Genomic DNA, 20,417 nt, shown 5'->3' with positions numbered 1-20,417 from the left:
GTCCAGCATATAACAGATATACTGCATATGACATCTTATTTCTCAAAAGATATGTCAACTTTTCCATTGAAAGAAATTTCTGAACATTATCAGGTCCTTGCTCTTTTCCTGGAGGGGTTGACTTCACCACAGTTTCTTATTTATTTGTTTGTTTATTTACTTATCTATTTTATTTATTGAAACGATCTGTTCTCACTTGACGAGAAATTTCACACTGTAGTCACTGTAATCATCCACAAAATGATCAGCTTTACACCAATTTCTTGTTAAAGCTCTGGCTAGAAGCCGATTTTTGTCGATTCTGTCTCTTCATTGTAGCTCTCTCAGTATTCCCCATGGGTACATCACAACACAGTTATTTGGAATAGCACTTTCCATAATGTCTTTAATGGTTGTATTTACATTGTCCCAAAAAAACAGACAGCATGAGCATGATTTGGACATCACATCACTGATTCCTCAGCATGGTTTCGGTGGTAAACTGTCTGCTCTTGATCCGGGGTGTTCAGAAGAATGGAGCACCCCTACCAAACTCTCACCACACTTATTAGTTAGTAGTGGTTAATGGTGTTACACACATTTTAAACCAATCCTCATCTAAATTTGAGATTTCAATAATCTCAAACACCTTTCTAGCCCCTTAAATGCAACAACTCCCCTTTGACTTCTTTCCTTACTCTAATAAAGCCAAGGTATTATGCATCTTATAGCGCATTAGTCAAAACAGGGAAGTGCGGCCGCAGGAGTGGCATCTATTTATAGTGACACCACATGTGCTTCTGACCAGAGAGCTGCACAGCTAACTTTCTGCTGTGGGCTCAACTTCAACACTTCATTCAACTGGAAAAATCTGTGGTAAGTAACATTTATTGTGACTTACTGCACAGACATTAGGGAAAATGACTCAAGTGACTTTTATTTATACAACAAGGTGAGCCAATCACACAGTGTCAAAAAAACAAACATTGTCAATGGAAGCTTATTGCTTTGTTTGTCACTTCTTTATCATTCCTCACATGTGGTATTTTCTCAGATTCCTCTCCAGTGTGCTGATAAAGGTCTTATCGCACATTTCCTGCAACAGTGGCAGAACTTTGACCCGATGAGAAAACCTCCCTTGCTGGGAGATTCACCCCAGCTCCTCCCCCTCATCCAACAGAACCAACCAGAAAACAGCCTGTGTGTCTTTGGTCTTGGAAATTTAAAGAGGAGGTTAGAAAAGCGACACTGAAAGGTAGGTTTCACTGACTTTTGGATAAAAGCCATAACTTAGAGTTGTTCAATACACTGCAGTTGTCCTTTTCAGTATGAATTTGGAACAACAATTTGGTGAGTCATATACATTATGTCATGTGACTGTGGTCCTCAATAATCAAACCACTAACTTTGTTTATTTTCCTTTAACATCAGTTTTATTTGAATATTTATTTCCAATGAAATAAAATGTTATATTGTAAAGTGACACCCAGTAGCTTTATTATGAATTAATTCAAATTTAATCTTCGCTCTGCTCAGATTTTTCATCATGAACCGAGCCTGGGCTGTATTCAAGGCTCACCCCTACATCAGTAATGTCCTGGGATACACAACTCTGTTTGCCTCTGCTGATGTGATACAGCAGAGCGTGCTAGGTGGGAAACACGCAGCAGGAGCCACAGCAGATGGTTCAGCTGGCATCGACTGGTTTCAGACGGCTCGAGTGGCAACCGTTGGTTTCTGTTTCCATGCCAACTTCAACTACCACTGGCTCAGGTGGCTGGAGAGGATGCTGCCAGGGGGTGGCGTGAAGGCGGTGACAGGGAAAGTTGTGGTGGATCAGCTGGTCGCAGCTCCTCTCACCATCAGTGCCTTTTATATCGGTAGGTTTGTTACATTTTTCATAGCCACAAGCAGCTTATAGTGTACTTGAGAAATGCTGGTGTCTGTTGTGCTGCTTTTTTTCCCCAACTTTTTAATTCCCTTCAATTCTCCACTTATTTACATCTAGAAGTTATATAAAACATTCTGGTACCACTTCATTTTATTTTACTTTATTATTAAAGCAAATATTCATTCATTGTTCTCTTATTAGTGTCAACTTTGCTCTCCGATACAGGATGTTGATTTGTATGTCTGTCTGCAGACAAATTCATCATTTTGTATGTTCACTGATTAAAACCCCATCTAATCTAATTGTAATAGTCAAACATGTTTCATCTTTTTTCCTCATAGTAAGTGCCAGATTCCACAGATCCTTTGAGGAAACTTCCTAGAAATTATTTGAAAATTACAGACCTGTAAAGTGAAGCTTTCTCAGATAGTTCTACTCTGTTTGAAAAGATTATAAACGTTAGAATGAATTGAGTTTTAATGATAGACCCAACAAAGGCTCAGTAAAACAATATAACCGCCACCTCTGCCTTTTCAGGTTTAAGTTTACTAGAAAACAAAGAGGACCCACTTAAAGACTGGAGACAGAAATTCTGGACATCTTACAAGGTACTTGACGAGGGCAGAGGTTGACTTTGTTATACTAAAACAAAAAGAATGATAGCTGCATGTTTACAAGATGTTGTATAATAAGCCTATGCTCTGTTCATCTCTCCAGACTGGAGTGGTATTTTGGTCAACAATGCAGGTGAGATATTCTTGTATGACCATCATTACTTACTTTATTGCTGCACACACAGATTCACATGCATGTGCCACACACATGCATACATGCATTAGTGAGATAATACATATTTATTTACCTTTTCCATCATTTCAGGCAGTGAACTTTACCCTGGTTCCTCCTGTGGCACGGACAGTGTTTCTGGGAGGCATTGCACTGACTTTCACAGTCTTCCTGTGCCACCTCAGACAGCAGCACAGCCACAAATCTGAATAAACCCGGGATCCTCTGTGCCATTAGTAGAGGCTCATTTAAGGGTAGAATTCAGTTGCAGAGTCAGTAGATTAATGAGGAAACTGGGGAGGATTCCTACGATAAAGGTCACATTTCTTGAATCAGCTGATGTGGGTTTGTGATGGGTCTCTATCCTGTTTCAACTTCCCTGTCTTCAGCAAGAGTACTGTATGCAAATGTAAATTATGATGCAACAGTGTCTGTCATACTTGACTGAGTTTGTCGTTGTTGTCATATATTTTTAAATAAAGGTTAAAAAAAACTAATTGCCTTTTTCATTCTCTTTTTTTCCTTTAGAACATTTTACAAAGATGCAAACTGTGTAATCATGTAACCAGCTTCTTTTGTCATACATCCTCAAACTGAGTGCCATATTTTTGGTACATCTCTTAAAAATTATGTCAAAAAAATGTGCACTTATTAGTTAAATACACTGTTAATTGTGTATTATAAAATGTAATTTATTACATTTAGGGTTTGAAAATCGTTTTCCTCTGATCAGTCATTTACCTAGGACAGCTGGTCATTAATATAATTATAAATATATAACTATATGTCATAAACCTTAGGGTTTGTGGTGCACTTCCCAACTCTGCCAGTCTATTTGTCAAACTGTCCTTGAGCAATATGTTAACGGCAAATTTCTCCCAAATCTAAGCGTTACAGGGAATGTTAGTCGCTGACAACAAATAAAAGTTCAATTCCAAAAAAAATCCCCCCAAAAAAGCAATAAAAGTGTTTTCTACTTGGTATAAAGTATACTTGGCATTTTTTGCAATTAATAAATAAAGAGGTGAATTTATAAGATAATGAAGGTTTGAATGCAAAATAACATGTCAACATGAATTAAAGGGCCAGTTCGCCTAAATTCCATAAAATTGCATGTATTAAATTAATACATGTATAAAATAAATCAAAATTATCCATTAAATGATCAGTGGCCGTCTCTCTTGCTGTTTTCACCACTGGAGGCGCCATCCTAAATCCTCACAGGTGTTTTGACTTCGCCCCGCCGGAAGCGCATGCCCAGTAGCCAATCACGGACCCGAGATTTCAGCGCATTGTTTATCGCGAGAGCTCGACTCTTCCTTTTCCCTTTTCGCTCTGAGTCCAAGATGGTAGGTACCGCTAGTAGAAATCTTTAAACACGATAACCTGACTATCCACGATCATCCTCTGAATTAAAGCATCGCATCTTCTTAATTACAACAGCGACTGGTTCTAAACATTATTTACGTGATATCCCTGCCGTGATTTTGTGCGATTTGACAATGTGATACATATTAGCTTACCCTCTGTGGTGCCGACATTAGTGCTATACAGGCAGCCGCTTCACGCTGTGGGGTTGGTCAGAAACTAGCTTTGGACGTGGTTTCAGAAAGTTTGATATTATGTAAAACCATATTCTGTATTCTCTCGAAGTTTACGTGTGTTGCCAAATGTTGAACTCAGTCTATTCTCTGAACTGTAGGCTTGTTCTCTGTGCAGTTTTGGATAGCAGTTAGCAGCGGAGTGTCAACGTGTGTACCGGTCTCTGCTACACGTTAAACCACTCGTTTTTACTAGCAATATAAATTATATCTATATTGTTTATACGAACAGTGTTAATATTGCGCTTTGTCAGAATTAAGGTAGAATGTACAGTAAGTCCAGCAATGTATCCTGCTTGTTAGATTTCATTGTGTCATATTAAATGTTGGAAATTTAGCCTAAAGGAGCTACTTTCTCGTGTATTACTGTTCATTGTGTTAATATGCTTATGTTCACTTTTCAAGGGAGTTGACATCAGACACAACAAGGACCGTAAGGTGCACAGGAAAGAGCCAAAGAGCCAGGATATCTATCTGAGGCTCCTGGTCAAGGTAAATTATTCGCACATCATGTTTCACTCACTGAAGTAACAGTAATGGTCTCTGTCATCTTGGCACAGTACTAATCAGTCTGATCACATGTAATATTTCTGCTGGTTTCTTACAGTTGTACAGGTTCCTGGCCCGCCGCTCTAATGCTCCCTTCAACAAGGTTGTTCTGAGGAGGCTCTTCATGAGCAGGACCAACAGGCCTCCCATCTCCATCTCCCGCCTGGTCAGTCTCACTTCTCTCACCCTGTCCATCACTAATGAATCCTGTGTTCTTACTAGATACTAACTAGACTGTTGGAGCCAGTTGTAATTGGTTGTGTTAGTGTCCAAATCAGTTGATTGCATGTAAGATTTTGTTTGACTATTGATTTTAGCGATGCACTTATTCTTTCCACTGGCTCAGTTTTGATGCAGATGTGACTAAACCATACAAGTGTTTTGTCTTTTTTCTGGTCAATGTATAGGATTTAGTGTCTGCTATTGGTTTCATTCACTCAGCCTTAGTGGCCTGACTAATTTTTGTTTATAGAGTCGCAGGATGCCTTGCTTCATATGACCCTACATTTAAAAATGATCCTATGATTTTTATGTGGTGAGGTATGCAGATTTTAAAATGAAGAAAACCGCACCTGACTGGTACTTAATGTAGCAGTTAACCCGAGTTATGGTGTCTAGGGAGACAAGTTGTAGGGGTAAATCCTTAATTGTGTCTAGTCTGTTCTGTAACTACTCTGGATAGTATTTTAAGTCAGTACATTTACTGTTTGGCTCCTCTTATTGCCTCAACTGGCAATAAGCCTCAATTGGATTATTTCCTTATTTTAAAGTAAAGAAATAAATTGTAGGTCAAATTAAATGTAACTGGAATTACTTTGTTCCTCCACTAACTAATTACATTATTTTTGCATATTTAACATGTGTCTAATTTTACAATTGTCTAAAATTGACAGTTTTAGCAGTTGATTTTCTGACTCTGCTTTCCGTTCCCCAGATCCGTAAGATGAAGATGCCTGGCCGTGAGAACAGAATCGCTGTTGTTGTGGGAACAGTCACTGATGATGTCAGGATTCAGGATATCCCCAAGCTCAAGGTAATTCCTCCTTTTATAGTGTTTTCTATTAAATGTATCTCAGTCTTTGGGGGATCTTTCTCAACACTGTAATGTTGTTGGAAATCTTAGAGGAGGCGCTCATGTTCTGTTTGTTGTCCCACAGATCTGTGCTCTGAGGGTAACTGATGGTGCCCGCGGCAGAATCCTGAAGGCAGGCGGTCAGGTGATGACCTTTGACCAGCTGGCTTTGGCTTCTCCCAAAGGACAGGGCACAGTGCTGCTGTCAGGTAATGAAACATGTAGCTTTAAATTGAATTGTCCTATAGCATTGTCAGTTGAGCATAGCGGTTGAGATTCCCATTGGGGCTACCCATGTTAAATGTTCATTCATTGGTGCGTTGGTTCACACTGGATTGCTTAGTCACTGTAGAGAGGCCTATAACACTGCTGCCTAACAGTAATGACTGGTCAGCTGCCCTATCTGCATCTACTTTAGTAGATTCATGCACTTTCAAGGGAACTTGGTGTAATGTTGTAGATAAGAATGCTGCCTGAAGTAGGGAAGGTTTTCATGCGTATTCTGGCATGATTGATACAAGAAATGTTCTCATTTCTCTGCAATCATTTGCAAGCTTTGTTGGCCTTGCTTTGGTTTTATTTGTTCAGCACCATTCACGTGAATTTGTTCAGCATAAGAGACCCAAATATCTCAATATTATGCTTTGTGTGAAAGGAATCTCTAAAAAGTAATATTATTACCAAAAACTAAACTAATTTACCCCTATTAATGGATCTTTGGAAAAAAAGGGATGTCTGGTATGTGCTTTGTTGACCCATGTTGTTTGAACAATTCTATTATCAGCGGTCAAAACATGTTGTTTTCCTTAGCAGCAAACTCAAAAATATTGACCCATAAATATGAGCACATGGTTGGTTTTCTGTCTTAAATACTGAGTCTGCACATACATGTGGTTTTTCCATGAGGCCAAATACAAGATAAGTGGTGCTAGGTCATAGATTGGTCAGATTGTATTTACTAAGGTTTAGTCTTAAAGAAACTAATACAACAAATGCAATGAAACATTTTAAATAGTATCACTTTTCAACTGTCATGTTTAAAAAGAAAAATAATCTAGTCGGTCTGCAAAATCTGTGGAACTGTCAGTTTCTCATAATTATTAAGGTTTGTCTAAACTGTAATTTAAGCAAATTCAGTTAAGTTGACTTGTATTGAGAGAATTTAATTTGTACTTTAAATTTCTGGTATAACAAAGCACACATGTACAAACTGTTTCAAAAATGATATCTTAGCTTCCATTTGTAAATATATTTAATAGTATCTCTAGACAGTAACTTAACTGAGTTCAGCTGCTAACGCATTCCATTTAATCTTTCACATCGTCTACAGGCCAGTAATAGTACGATTTTCTTGTGATGCTGTATAGCATGTGTGAGATCTCATTATGTAACATTTGTTCTCCAGGACCCCGCAAAGGCAGAGAGGTGTACAGGCACTTCGGAAAAGCCCCTGGAACCCCTCACAGCCACACCAAGTACGTATACTTTTGTGTTGGTACTGTTGTTAAACACAGAATGGCTGCCTCAGTAGTCAACAATTGATACTGTTGCACCAGTACTTTGATCAGTCTGATGCCTGGCTACTATGTAGGCCTGAGTAGAAGATTGGGTGGGGGTGGTACACCTGGATGGAGTGTTGTCATTAGTGAAGTTGCTGGTCTCACCTGTGTTCACCAAGATATATATGATCTCTAAAGGAAAGTCAAAATGAGGGCTAACTGTTGTTTATGTTGGAAAAATTGCAGAGATTTTCTGTTGAATTCTTTACTCAAAACACAAAATGTTAAACATTCTTCTAATTCAGAGTACTTTTGGTTATACAATTAATGGGACAGTAATTTACAGAGGTTTGGGGAAACTGTAATCCATATGCTACTCTGATTATCAATAAACAACTTAACATTTACACATTTTGCTATATATATGACAGTTAAGATGAAAAAAGATGATAGATACCTTGCTATGGAAGTTTTTATTCAGAACCATTTGCCATATACACTCAATTTATAGGTTGTGGAGTTTGACATTTATTTTGTCATTGATTAGAAAGAATTGTTGCTGTTTAGTTTTGAGCTGTTATTAAGCTCCAAAGTAAGAAAAGTAGTGAGCCAAGCAGTGAATGATTCTCAGGTAAAAGGGAAAACTTTAGTATTTTTAATTGTGGCTCTTAAATCACTTAGTGGTAGAGAGGCACTAGCTAGGCTTTATGGTGATTTGTAAATCACCATTGTTGGGAAGAAAATGAATAATACAGGAATGTTGGGTTTTTGGTGCTTTCATGTTATCCTAAATTTCTCTTTTTCTTCTCCAGACCCTATGTCCGCTCCAAGGGCAGGAAGTTCGAGAGAGCTCGTGGTCGCAGAGCCAGCTGTGGCTACAAGAACTAGTCTCTTTTTGTTTTCCATGCAATCTGATACAAATAAAAAGATTGGCTGTACAAAATGTGTTGTGTTTTGTGTTTTATTGGATAGCTGACACACCACGGGAGAATAAGGCTAAAACAAATTAATTTACAGCTTTTTTTTCCCCCACATTACTGAGTAATACAGATTGAAGTGAAGGTGATTTTACAAATCCTTTGATCAGAATTGGTATGAGTTGGCCTGGAAAAAACATGACTCGGCCAGGAAGTGGAGGTCTATCAATGATTGGAGAATGTCGGTGGGTGTTGCAGTGTTTTCCTTATCGCCATTGGATTTCCTCTCCGCCGCTCAAAGCTGCTGCTACTGCGTCTCCAGACACTTCCTGCACCGAGCCACAGTTTTCACAGCTAGGGACTATCTGTCGTCATGAGAGGGGGGACAAGATGAGGTAATTGTCGGCTCTTTTGGTTTGTTTTTATCGTAATCAACTTGGCTCTCTGTAATCACGTACTTGCTCAAATATAATTCGTAAAAACTTGGCGTATTTCGTTACTCTGTCCGGTAGAATCAGACCATATCGCCTGTTAGCTTACGTTGCCATGTAACGTTATCTGCGCTAACTTGGGTACCTCATTAAACCAAACAAGAAATGAGACGTGAAAATGTCAAAGAAGAGCTTTTCAGTGTGTCCATTGTGAGGTGAAGTGTTTTTTAATTGAATAATCTTTTCATAGTTTAGTAATTTGGCTTGAACTTGTTAACTATATCTTAACAAGCTAACCGATAGCCCCTGCTAACTGCCACCGCTGTGTCAGGCAGCACTTTAAAGTATTCATAATATTAGCTGAAGCTTGCTATCACCTTGATTTAGCGTTAACTAGAGTTATTTCCTTATAATTTTATACGCTTTCTGCTTCTTGATAATAACTTCAAATCCTGCAATGTTAATGAAAATGGTTCATAACAGCTGTACTGTAACTGTTAAAGTACAGCTAAGTAAGTTAGCTGCCTCACAGCTTGTCAACCTGCTAGCTAACGTTAGGTTAAAGTTCAGCGGCCAAAGCTTTACTGTAGATCTCCAGGGTTATTAAATGAGCTCTTAACGCCACTGTTAAGTGTGCAACGGTGCTCTTGTGTACAAAGTATATGGTAACAGAAACTTGTCCAAAATACCCCAATGTCAGTCAACAGCAGCCTCATTGTGTGGGAGACAAAATTAGCCTGCTGATATTATTATTTCTGGGTGTCCCCGCCCTGCATTTCAAGGACGTAAGGTGCAACAATGGGCATCAGTGAGGTTCTTTTTGTGTGTTTTTATCAGGACAGGACATCAGCCAAGTATTGATTTTGTCTGCACCACAGCTTGCATAATGTTTCCGGGCTGTTATAAAACTTGAAAGAAAGATGTGAGCAGTTTATTAATTTAGGGTCTATCGAAGTCCCACGGTGATAGTCCATTCATTGTACTTTGACGCACTAAAATCCTGCTGACATAGAGCTTTAACCTGATTGTAACCTCACTATCTATACACATTAAAATTATATGATAATGTCACTTTATTGTGATTTATACATATTTTTATACCTTTTCAGAAATCATATAACCAGTGAAAGTTGTTTTCTAGGTTATGCAGAGTTGTTTGTGAAATGAATGCCAAACTTGTTTTAAAAAACACAGTGTTTCTGTATATAATGATCATTACATTTTGATCAGGCTCATTATGAAACTATTTTTTGGGAAAAACATTAAGTACGATTGTTACATTCTAATTCGCATTGCAAAACCTCTAAAATCCAGTACCACTCAGGTCAGCAATTTGCGAAATCTCAATCCTAGATTCAGATTGTGAAAGAGACACTGTGTTAGACAAAAGCCCTGAATATGAAAATACCAACCTGCTGTGGTCATTCTCACGCAACCTTTCATCCAAAATAATGCATCTCAGCAAAGTAATGAAGATGCGTGACTCTGAGTCATTATGGGCTTCAGCAAAGACGTACCTAAGGTCAAGGGGCATGACGTATCTTGTGTTGCTTCACCCTGTGACTGGTATCTCTTCCTCTTATCATAGCAGTCAATCTCTATGCTTGTTCTACTCTAATTGTGGAAATGTGGTACACCTTTGCATGGTGAAATCCAGGTTAATTAGAAGCAAAAAATATGCAGTTTATACAGTTAAGTGTGCTTCCTCCTTACCCAGTCTCTTACCCCTCTGCTCCAGAATAGCTGTAGGTTGATGGATCACTGTCACATTAAAGTTTGGCTATTGTTTTTGTTCAATTTTTACAATTGGCTGTTGTCCTCCATTGTCCTCATTCAGGAGCAGAGATCTTTGGGAGGGAACGTGAGGCATCACTCAAGGACATTACCATGACATAAACCAAGGACCCACCTCAAACTGTCTCCTTGTTTGTCTTTTGTTTTGTTCCTGTTTTTGTTTTTTCGTTGTCTTGTCTCCACCTGTCTTACCTTGTGTTCACCCTCCTCTTGTGCAGAACAGAATGAAGTAAGGCACAAGTATTTGCTTGGATGACACTTTAATGTATCACACTACTGTCTAGAGGACTGGCCTAATCACTCCTCTTGTCTGTCTCTTCTATATCACTGAGATTAAAGATAGCAATAGAGGTATCAAAGGTCTTGAAAAAACCAAACTTATCATATCTTTATGGCATTAATTACATTTCGGCCAGCACTTACCATGCAACATACTTTACACAGTTCTATACTTGTGCATTAATTTAATTTAATTGTTGTAGCCTCGTTGTCTAAACACAGCGTGTTTGTGTGTGTGTGTCTGATTCATACTTAATGTATCAGCTTTTCAATGCAACTAAGAGTTTTCTTCTTTTGTGTAATTATTTAAAGATTTATTTTTAATGTTGAGTGGCTGCTCAGCTGCTTATATTGTTATCACAATAGGCGGCTTTAAGTTGTAATGTAAACTTATTTTTTTACTTATGCAATCTTTGTGAAGAACACTTGTGTTTAAATGACTGATCTTGTAGTGGGAATTTACATTTTTAAGCTCTGTTGTCTTTGAATATGTTGAAGTATTGCCTATCCACTTTTCAACTGGCAGTAAGCTGTGGAAGCTGACACCTTCCGATCTTCCGATCAGACTGTGGTGGGTGCTTTCTAACTGTGACACAAAGACTGATCTGAAGCATTTTTCATCTTCACTGGATAAATACGCTGAACAGGGGAACCTTTGAACTGGAAGTCTTCATATGAAGACATACTTCTGAAATGGACAGACGGAAACAGAAACTCTGCAGTTTTTTTGTGACATTGTTTCTTGATTTCAAGCACTGAAGAGGAAGAATGATTTTGAGGAGATTTCAGGGATAAATTTCTCAGATTGACATTCAAATACACTTTATTTCTCCCTGCAAATCTTGAAGAGCTGCCAAATTTCACTCTTCACAACTCTAATTGTAGAAGATACTACCCTAAAACTTGTTAGACATAATATTTCCTGATAAACATTGCCCACTTCAGCAGTGAGGATGCGATCTCCAGAGCCCTCTTCACCTTCTCCAGCAGAAGCCCTCCTTCATGGCCAGTTTGCAAGCTGGGGATCAGGCAGTAACAGCAACAATAACAGCTGCCCCAACAGCCCTGGTGGTCCCGGCGGACTCTCCCCTGCTGCCTCTCCCACTCCGGCTCCGGCCTCCAACTATGCCTTGACCCTCACCCACATGCACATACATATCCAGCGCTTGTCACCACGGCCGGGGAAGGAAGCCCGTCTCCTGCTGCCTTTATCAGAGCTAGTGGGCTGCAGCTGCCCCCGTGCCCCTGCACCCCCTCTCCTAGTGCTGTACTGGTACCCGCCAGGCAAGCGGCGGAAAGGGGTGTCCCGGCACAGGCAGGTGAAGGCCTTCCTGGCAGAAAGCAGGCCTGAAGCTGAGCGGTGGTCAGCTGCTGTGCAGTGTCTACTCAGAGGTGTGACCGTCACTGCTGACACAGGTGAGTGTGTGTCTCTTTAGAGGATTGCTCCTCCAGTTTGGCTGATGTGATGTGGTTTTATTTTGTTACAGGACCATTTTATTTGCCCATTAAATACACATTTTGTGTATACTACCTCACAGTAATGCATTTGCTGATATTTCAGGCAACTACCAATTTAAGTTCAAGTCAGCATATCCTGAAAATCAGCTCTCAACAGATAGATTATGGTGTGTGAACATTAGGTCTGCAACTAATGATTTTTTATGAATTGAATAATATGCTGTTTTTTTCTAAATTTATCACATACATTTTTGGTCAACGCAACATCAGGAGAGAGTGAAAAATGAGCCTAAGCCAATTTCATCAAATGTTTTGTTTTATTGATTATATTTTACATTGTTGATGCATCAACATAAAACAGTGAAAGTGAAACCATGTGGTACTCTTCTTGAAAATTACTTAAATGATTATTCAATAATCAAAATAGTTGTTGATTAATTTTCTTTACATTGATTAACTGATTATTGAACTAAACTAATTGAACTTTCAGCTGTATTGAACAACTCATTGCCATTAAGCAAATTTGCAAAAACTTTAAACCACTGAGGGTTTATTCAGGATCCTTGCTCATTGAAACAGTGTGGAGTTTTAGTGAATGACTGTATTAAAAGAGCGACACTCATAATTTACCGTAGATAACAGTGTTTATAGCGTTTGCTTTGGCTGACCTCGATGTTTGTCTTTGAGTCAAGTCTTGAATTCCTGTTGTTTTCCACAAGAAAATAACAGGAATTCTGCTGTTGCCTCATGCTGCCTTGATTTATGCCTCCTTTGTAAATGCTTTCTAAGTATAGTCATGGTTGCAGAAAACCCTTCTGTATGTATAGTACACACATCTTGTCACTGAGGGCACACATACTACCAAGAGTAGTTGAGCATTTTTGGGTTTATTGCACAGAAAACAAAGGGGGATTAACACTAATACACCATAAGAGGCTGTGAGATTTATTATGCAGAGTATTTAGTTTGGATTTATTTTTGCTTTGTTTGACATGGCTCTATTTTTTTCTTGAGTTTATTTGTCTAAAGTCATTTACCTTTCTTTCTTTGCCCTTATCTGTCCTGCACACATGGTCTGTATCATTTACTGTCAAATGTAGAGACAGAGAGGGTGGGTCCTCCACAGCTTGCCAGCCCTTTCCATGTGCTGTATCCCCCAGCCTCAAAAATCAAACAGATAGAAAGGCCCGGCTTTACTTTCACTTTGTGTGTGTGTGTGTGTGTGTGTGTGTGTGTGTGTGTGTGTGTGTGTGCGTGTGCCCTTTTCTCTCCATTGTCTATGCATTATCCACTCAACCAACATCTCCCATGTTTTCCTGTCTCGTCCTTACTCTTTAATCGTTAACCCTTAATTCTCTAATTATCATGTGTGTTCCTCAGTCTTTCACCTTAATTTTCTCGTCCATTCCTGCTTCATCATACTTAATTTTACCCGATTGTCTTCAGTTTTGCCAGCCTTATGTTTGACCCCTTGTTTCTCTTCCACCTCCTTTAGCCATGTAACCTCCATTCTTTCTCATTTCTCTGTTTCAGTTCTCCTACCTAATTGTGCCATTTCTTAATCGCTGTCTTGATTCTGTGAAATTTGTACTTATGGATGTTTTCTGTTGATTTGCTTTAGTGTTGTTTGTTGCATAATCCAGGATTATCTGAGAGTATGTTATATGATTTCCCTCCCTGCACTGACATCCATCTATATCATACCAACATTTAGACTGATTTTTAAGGGCTAACTATAGATGCTTTTTACACCTGGGCTTATTTGACAATAGAGAAGAGTGGTAGAGTGTCTTCTTCTATTGCTTCTGCACATCAGTTGGATTAATAATAAATTATTTACTTCTGCACACAGCTGTTTTGTTTTTTTACTTGTTTATTTAATTCCTGTGTTCTGAATGAGTCATGTGTTCTTCACCATGTATCTGAATTTAAATGATTAATAGATGTTCTCTGGAGCGACAGTGTTGTGCAGTGTGAAGTTGATCCTTTGAGGTGAAATAAAAGAGGCTCAAATGGTTGAATGCACTCGAAGTCCAGGGTTGGGCAACATTGTGCAATGACAGCTTAGCTTACGTCCCAGTTGGCTGGCTTTGATAATACAGTGAACCTCTACTTCCTTTCTTTGTTCTGGACAAAATTGTGTGAGTATTAACTTATTCTTGCTCTACTGTCTTTTTTCATACAGAATTTTCAAGAAGTCTGCTACCTCGTCCCAGGCGACTACTGTTATTGGTCAATCCCTTCAGTGGGAGAGGCCAGGCAATGCAGTGGTGTCAAACCCACATCCTGCCAATGATCAGAGAGGCCAACATCAGTTGCAACCTCATACAGACAGGTAACACAAAAGCCGAAAGCAGCCTCATGAGGTAGATACTACATTTGCATAAAACATACATATGTAACAGGTGTTTAACTTCTTTGGATTTGTTGTAATCTGTCTCAGAGCGTCAGAACCATGCAAGGGAGCTTATCAGAGAGATCTCACTCCCAGAGTGGGATGGCATCATCATTATTTCTGGAGATGGCCTGCTGCATGAGGTGTGTAATGCCAACCGTGAATGTATTTATTGTGTGTTTTTATACCACATTCAAGTACAATTTAAACTGTGTCCACATGATTTACATATTTTCTGTGTTGTATTCCTTTAGGTCATTAATGGGCTGATGGAGCGTCCTGACTGGGAACAAGCAATAAAAGTACCTGTTGGCATTCTGCCCTGTGGCTCCGGGAATGCACTGGCTGGCTCCATCAACCACCATGCAGGGTAAGCATGTATCTCATTCATGCTTGCAAAGGTGAGAATTGTGTCTTTTTCAACAACTTCTTAGAGCCCAACTCAAAAGTGTAGAGCAAGACAATGCAAGAATTGCTTATTAAGGATTGTCTTCATATCTGATTTTTGAAATAAAAACTTTTTGATGTTGTCATTTTAGATTCTGTTTGTTAATAATCTCTTCTGTCAAGTTAAAAGGTGTTGACACCACTAGACACTTAGCATTAGCTGGTTCTGCATGAGTCAGCCTCTGTCATCTCCCCCTTCTCTTGAAACAGACTACCTTAAATAGAGATTCAGAGGTAATGGGTCCACCATTTATTCAAATTCAGTCACACAAAATCAGATTAACCTTGTCCCAAAGTGACAAATTGTTATGGCTTTTCTTTAAACGAGCACAATTTTGTTGTTATCGTCACTTGATTATCTAGACCTAGATACTGTATCTCTGAATAGTGGAAGGACCCTGTTGTTTGTACAGTTCTGTCTTTATCTTTCCTGACAAGAACTGTTGTCATTTTTATGTCTGTCTCTCTCAGGTATGACATGTGCCTTCGGGAGCCCCTTCTTTTGAACTGCTGCTTTTTGCTCTGTCGAGGCGGTGTCCGACCCATGGACCTGGTCTCTGTGACAACAAGTCCTTCTCCCTCCAACAACAGTCGTACTGCAGCACCGAGGCGACTGTTTTCTTTCCTTTCTGTTGCGTGGGGCTTTGTGTCTGATGTGGACATAGAAAGTGAGAGGTGGGTGTGTGATTGCTTATACTCTAAGAACATCCACTGTTGGCTTCCTCTAAGCATAACTCAAATGTTCCTGTTTATTATATTATAATCATGTGATATTACTTAGTTTCATAACAAAAGCTTTATAAATTTCTTAACATGAAACCTTTCTTTATCACAGGTATCGTGGCTTGGGCTCAGCCCGCTTCACCCTGGGCACCCTGGTGCGCATAGCGTCTCTTCGATCCTACAAGGGTCGTCTTTCGTACCTACCGCCCTCTATTGTCCCCACGTCACCAGATGCCACACCTCCCCCGCCAAGGAGACCTCTCTCCCGTAGTATCACAGAAGGCCTTGAGGGCTTTTGCCGAACGCCCATCCATCGCACCTGTTCTGACATGGGCATCAGTGAACAAAGGAGCCTGCGTAGGGGTGAGGGAGAGCGGGAAAAAGAGGAGAGGCAGAGAGAAAGGGAGAGGAGAAGGGAAAGAGCCAGAGGAGGAGGAACTGGTGTGGTCAGGGCCAGCAGCTTAGCAGAGGACAGGGAGAGGGAGGGGGAGGTGGAGATGGAAGCAGAAGAGGAGAGGTCAGGCACATGTTCGGAGAGATTGGGGACGAGTTCAGAATCAAATGAAAGGGATGAATGCAATATGGGAAGGGAAGAAAGGTTGGCGGGGATCAAGGATGAAAGGGAAGATGAGGGAAGAGCAGAGCATGACTCCAGTGAGATGGAGGAAGACGATAGGGGGAAGGATGGGGAAGGCAGTGGTGGCTCTGTTGAAGGGGAGGGAGTCTTGCATGCAAGAGAGCTGGGAGAGAGCTATGGGGTAGATATGGGGCGAGAGGCAGATGAAGAGCCAGAGGGATGTTTCACTTACCAAGACAGCCTACAGGAGGCCAGACAGGCACTGAGAAAGAATTCAGCCCCTTCAAGCCAGATAGCTAACACTCTCTTCAACCAGCCGCTCAGTCAGGAGGAAGATGCAGATTCTGGCACTTCATATGGGGTAGAGGACATGGACCTGAATGGAACCTACTTCCAGAAAGAACCCGTTGCTCGTGAGCGAGCTCTCACCATCTCCTCTCCCTTTCGTCATTCTCCCTTCTCTTACAAGCCCAAGACCCTGGACCAAAACCAGAACGCCTCCAGGCCGAGGCCCCTTTCCCTCCTTCAGCACTCCCACTCAAACTCTCTCCCCCCTAAACTCCCTTCCCTCTCTCTGTCTCTTTCTCCCACACCACCCTCTTCCCCATCTTGTGCCTCCCCACACTCCTCATCCTACCTCGCCCCCCGTCCCAACACCCCTAACTCCACCTCCCCCTCACCCTCTCTACGCACACCGTCCTCATCTTTTAACTTTGACATTGCCGAGCCAGCAGGACCCCTTAAGAACCGTCCTTTCATCTCACTGCCTTTAAATCTCCCTAGGGATGACTTGTTACCCCCCCTTGACCAACCTCTTCCCACCAGAGACTGGGTCACCATTGAAGGGGACTTTGTCCTGGTCCTGGCCCTTTACCAGTCCCATCTTGGGGCTGACCTCCATGCTGCACCCCAGGCCAGGTTTGACGATGGGCTGATCCACTTGACCTTTGTGCGGGCAGGGATCTCCAGAGCCACTCTACTGAGATTGTTCTTTGCCATGGAAAGAGGAACTCACCACTCCGTCAGCTCGCCGTATGTGAGCCACGTTACCTGCAGGGCCTTCAGGCTGCAGCCTCTGTCTACACGAGGAACGCTCACTGTTGATGGAGAACTGGTGCCCTATGGGCCACTTCAGGCGCAGGTCAGAAAGAGCAAAACTGGTGCCTGGTAGCTAAGTGGTGCAATCTGTGTGTAGGAAATGTAGGTGATTGGATGGGGCATGACACTTACTTTGCATAAATTAGGGGTTTCAGTTTTTCTCTTCTACCCATACGTAAAGCACATGCTCATGTAATTGTAATATGCTATGAAGGGCTGAGCAATTAATAGTATAGATTAAGGTCAATCAAAATCAGTCACTGTTAACTAAATAAGTAAGCACAAAGACTCTGTGAATATATGTGAAGGCCATCTTACCATATATCCTGCTACTATATAGCTGGCTGCATGTTGGGCTTCATCTAATTTATGTGCTCTAGATGTTAAATGTTTTGAATTCTGTTTCAATGATTAACAATTGGCAGAAAAGCAGGTACTTGTATTTTATAAGCTTTTGGTGATAAATTGATTATCAATAACATGGTTAGCAATGACAATTTTTTTCCTAACTAGTATGGAGGTGTGTTGCTTTTTTAGCAGATGTACTGCGTGTCTCTACAGTATTAATATGGTAATTTTTTTTTCTGATCTCTCAATATTTCACAGGTTCACCCTTCCATGGCCCGACTCATTGTAGGAGACTCTGGAGTGAAGATTACCAGATTCTAATCAGGGATTGGTTGCGCAGATCGACAGATACAGCACTGTACTGAATTATGTAATCTCTGTTGCCATCTATACTCTGAGAGAGAGGGAGGGGGTCTTCTAAGAGACTTAAAATAGCCTAGATTGCAGAAACTGCTTTTCTGGGGTTTAATGAAAGGGATAACCCACCGAGCCATGCAACATTGGAGCATGACTGCAGGGATTAATAGCGAATTTGAACATGGATGAAAATGCACCTCATTGCACAGCTGTTGGATTACGCTCAGCGTACCCTGAGAAGCATGAAAACTGCACAGACTGGGATAAGAGGGAAGAACAATCGAATGTTTGAGATTTTTTGTGCAGATAGTGCATGTGTTGGATGTATACATAACGGTATGCATGCAGAAAAGCACTACCTGATTTTGGCCTTACAGTGAGATGGAGAGGAATCAGATTAAATTCAGAGAAAGTTCTTGAATATGAAAAGCTATAGAAATACAGAGATTCACTTGGTCTAACTCCCCATAAAAATTGTCCCCAGCCCTCCATCTTCAACCCCAACCCCCAATGTCCAAATGTTTGAGTATAAAAACTTCTGTCCCCAAAAGGAATGCCTTATCTGACACTGGACAGTCGTTTTATCTTTGCCCTTTCTTTCTTATATATAAAAGCTAAACATCTTAATCTCTATTCACCTATCAGAATTTCTGTCCTCTACATAAAAGTGAAGCTGTGCTTATGACATACTGGTAGACCTATCTACCCAACATTATGTTTGAGAACGCTACTCCACTGTTTTAAGCATCAGCTGAGGAAAATGTGGATAAAAGTACATTTAATGACTATTTTGCTCATGTAAGTGAGTTGATGTAGAGCAGCGAGATCAAAGCTTTCCAGGGTCATTACCTGAACAGGAACAATGGAACCGTTGAACGGTGACCATTACTGACATTTTTACATAATCTGCTTGTCTTTCTTAGCCAGTGGATGCACGATGATGATGTCAGTGATATCAGACTTTGCAACACATTGAACATAAAAAGGTCTTAACACACAAAGCTTCTTTGTCAGTGGTTTTAGACTGTTCATTTTCAAGAAATCTTTCAGAGTTAGAACAAGATTACAACCTCCTCAATATTTTATGTCTGCAGTATATCACTATCTCTGAGTAGTCATCTTTGGAAGTTTAATTCGAGAGATTTCATGCCTCTCTTAAGTAGTGAGTGGTGCAGTTATTTTGCACAACTGGAGTTGGAGCAGTACAGAAAATTACAACACTAGAATGCACAGTAACTTTTAGATACATCTAAAGAGTAACGCAAAGTCAGATACAATGTTTTGTTCTATATAATGGATGCACTAGTATGATTAGCCAAGTCCAGATACCATAATAAATGGATCATGTTACATTCCTAGCCTGAAGCTGATTAAATGTTTCAATTTGAAGACTTGTAGCTTTTGAAAGGTTGGACTGACCGATTACAAAATCATTTAGAAACTAAACTCCTACTGCAGAGGCAAACAAGGAGGCAACACTAAAGTCAAGGAGCTTTGTGTTGTTGGATCAGAATTTTGATCAAGAGATTAATTAGATGGAGGAAAAACTATTTGAGAAATCAGCCAGCAGCAGAGCCAATCTGTTTATGTAATAGATTGGGTTTTAAATTTGAAATATCCTGAGAATATACAGTGGGATCCAAAAGTCTGAGACCACTTTCCCATTCATGGTCTCAGACTTTTGGACCCCATTGAAAGTTCTTCCAAATTATGATGCCCTCCTAAGTGAAATAAAACAGCAGATCTTAGAGCCCTACTAGGATTTGTCCTGCTTTAGAAATGAATTCTGTTATAATAAAACCTGCCGATAATACTCTGTCTGGACAAAGGATAAATCATTAGCATGTGCAGTGTATCAATCAGTAAGATCATGTGCAGACTGCTTGAGTCATCATCAACATACTGTATGTCTTGGTCATGCCTGGACAAATCAATGCCTTTGTATAATAAGCCTGTAAATTCTGGCTGTTGATCATGAACTGTTCAAACCTGACTGCAGAAAAATGGAGTAAAACTCTTTGCTCACGAGGCTGTTATTTTTCTTCTTTCTTTTTCCTTTGAATGCACAATACAGCTAGTCTACCACTATTACACTGTGCTTACACAGCTACAGATTGTGAGTACAACACCTTGAGTCTAGGCGTGTAGAAAAAACTATATACACTTTGGAGTTTTGCCAAAAGGTTTACACTCTATGTTTAAGAGACTAGATGTTG

General features: G+C 40.2%; 3 protein-coding genes across 4 annotated transcripts in view; all 3 read left to right on the top strand.

Moving 5' to 3' along the window:
- myh14 (myosin, heavy chain 14, non-muscle) overlaps positions 1-8,320 on the top strand; it is a 42,804-nt gene extending 34,484 nt beyond the window's left edge. Inside the window, exons 1-7 of the mRNA XM_071470853.1 lie at positions 3,895-4,005; positions 4,663-4,749; positions 4,865-4,972; positions 5,741-5,839; positions 5,964-6,087; positions 7,284-7,353; positions 8,190-8,320. Coding sequence (XP_071326954.1) covers positions 3,910-4,005; positions 4,663-4,749; positions 4,865-4,972; positions 5,741-5,839; positions 5,964-6,087; positions 7,284-7,353; positions 8,190-8,265 — 660 coding nt within the window. The 5' untranslated portion in view covers positions 3,895-3,909 and the 3' untranslated portion in view covers positions 8,266-8,320. Of the gene's footprint in view, positions 4,006-4,662; positions 4,750-4,864; positions 4,973-5,740; positions 5,840-5,963; positions 6,088-7,283; positions 7,354-8,189 lie in introns of the transcript that reaches the window.
- On the top strand, positions 748-3,563 carry LOC139613908 (mpv17-like protein). Of its 2 annotated transcripts, XM_071470926.1 has the most exons (6): positions 748-855; positions 1,034-1,234; positions 1,516-1,859; positions 2,408-2,478; positions 2,588-2,617; positions 2,750-3,559. In XM_071470926.1, exons 3-6 carry the CDS (start codon positions 1,526-1,528, stop codon positions 2,867-2,869), a joined length of 555 nt encoding a protein of 184 aa, XP_071327027.1. In that variant the 5' UTR covers positions 748-855; positions 1,034-1,234; positions 1,516-1,525; the 3' UTR covers positions 2,870-3,559. The 2 variants fall into 2 exon arrangements, with proteins under 2 accessions (XP_071327027.1, XP_071327028.1); XM_071470927.1 differs by lacking the exon at positions 748-855 and having other exon boundaries at positions 1,233-1,329; positions 2,750-3,563.
- Positions 8,321-8,536: 216 nt separating the features above from the next.
- Positions 8,537-20,229, top strand: sphk2 (sphingosine kinase 2). Its single transcript, XM_071470868.1, has 8 exons — positions 8,537-8,689; positions 10,563-12,214; positions 14,442-14,591; positions 14,700-14,794; positions 14,906-15,021; positions 15,570-15,773; positions 15,934-17,539; positions 18,103-20,229. Exons 2-8 carry the CDS (start codon positions 11,752-11,754, stop codon positions 18,163-18,165), a joined length of 2,697 nt encoding a protein of 898 aa, XP_071326969.1. The 5' UTR covers positions 8,537-8,689; positions 10,563-11,751; the 3' UTR covers positions 18,166-20,229.
- The last annotated feature ends 188 nt before the right edge of the window (positions 20,230-20,417 follow it).

The sequence above is a fragment of the Trachinotus anak genome, unplaced genomic scaffold (assembly GCF_046630095.1).
Source record: "Trachinotus anak isolate AG129_WGS33_773 ecotype Australia unplaced genomic scaffold, CSIRO_AGI_Tana_v1 ptg000032l, whole genome shotgun sequence".
Lineage (NCBI taxonomy): Eukaryota > Metazoa > Chordata > Actinopteri > Carangiformes > Carangidae > Trachinotus > Trachinotus anak.
This window is presented reverse-complemented; position numbering and strand designations above follow the sequence as displayed.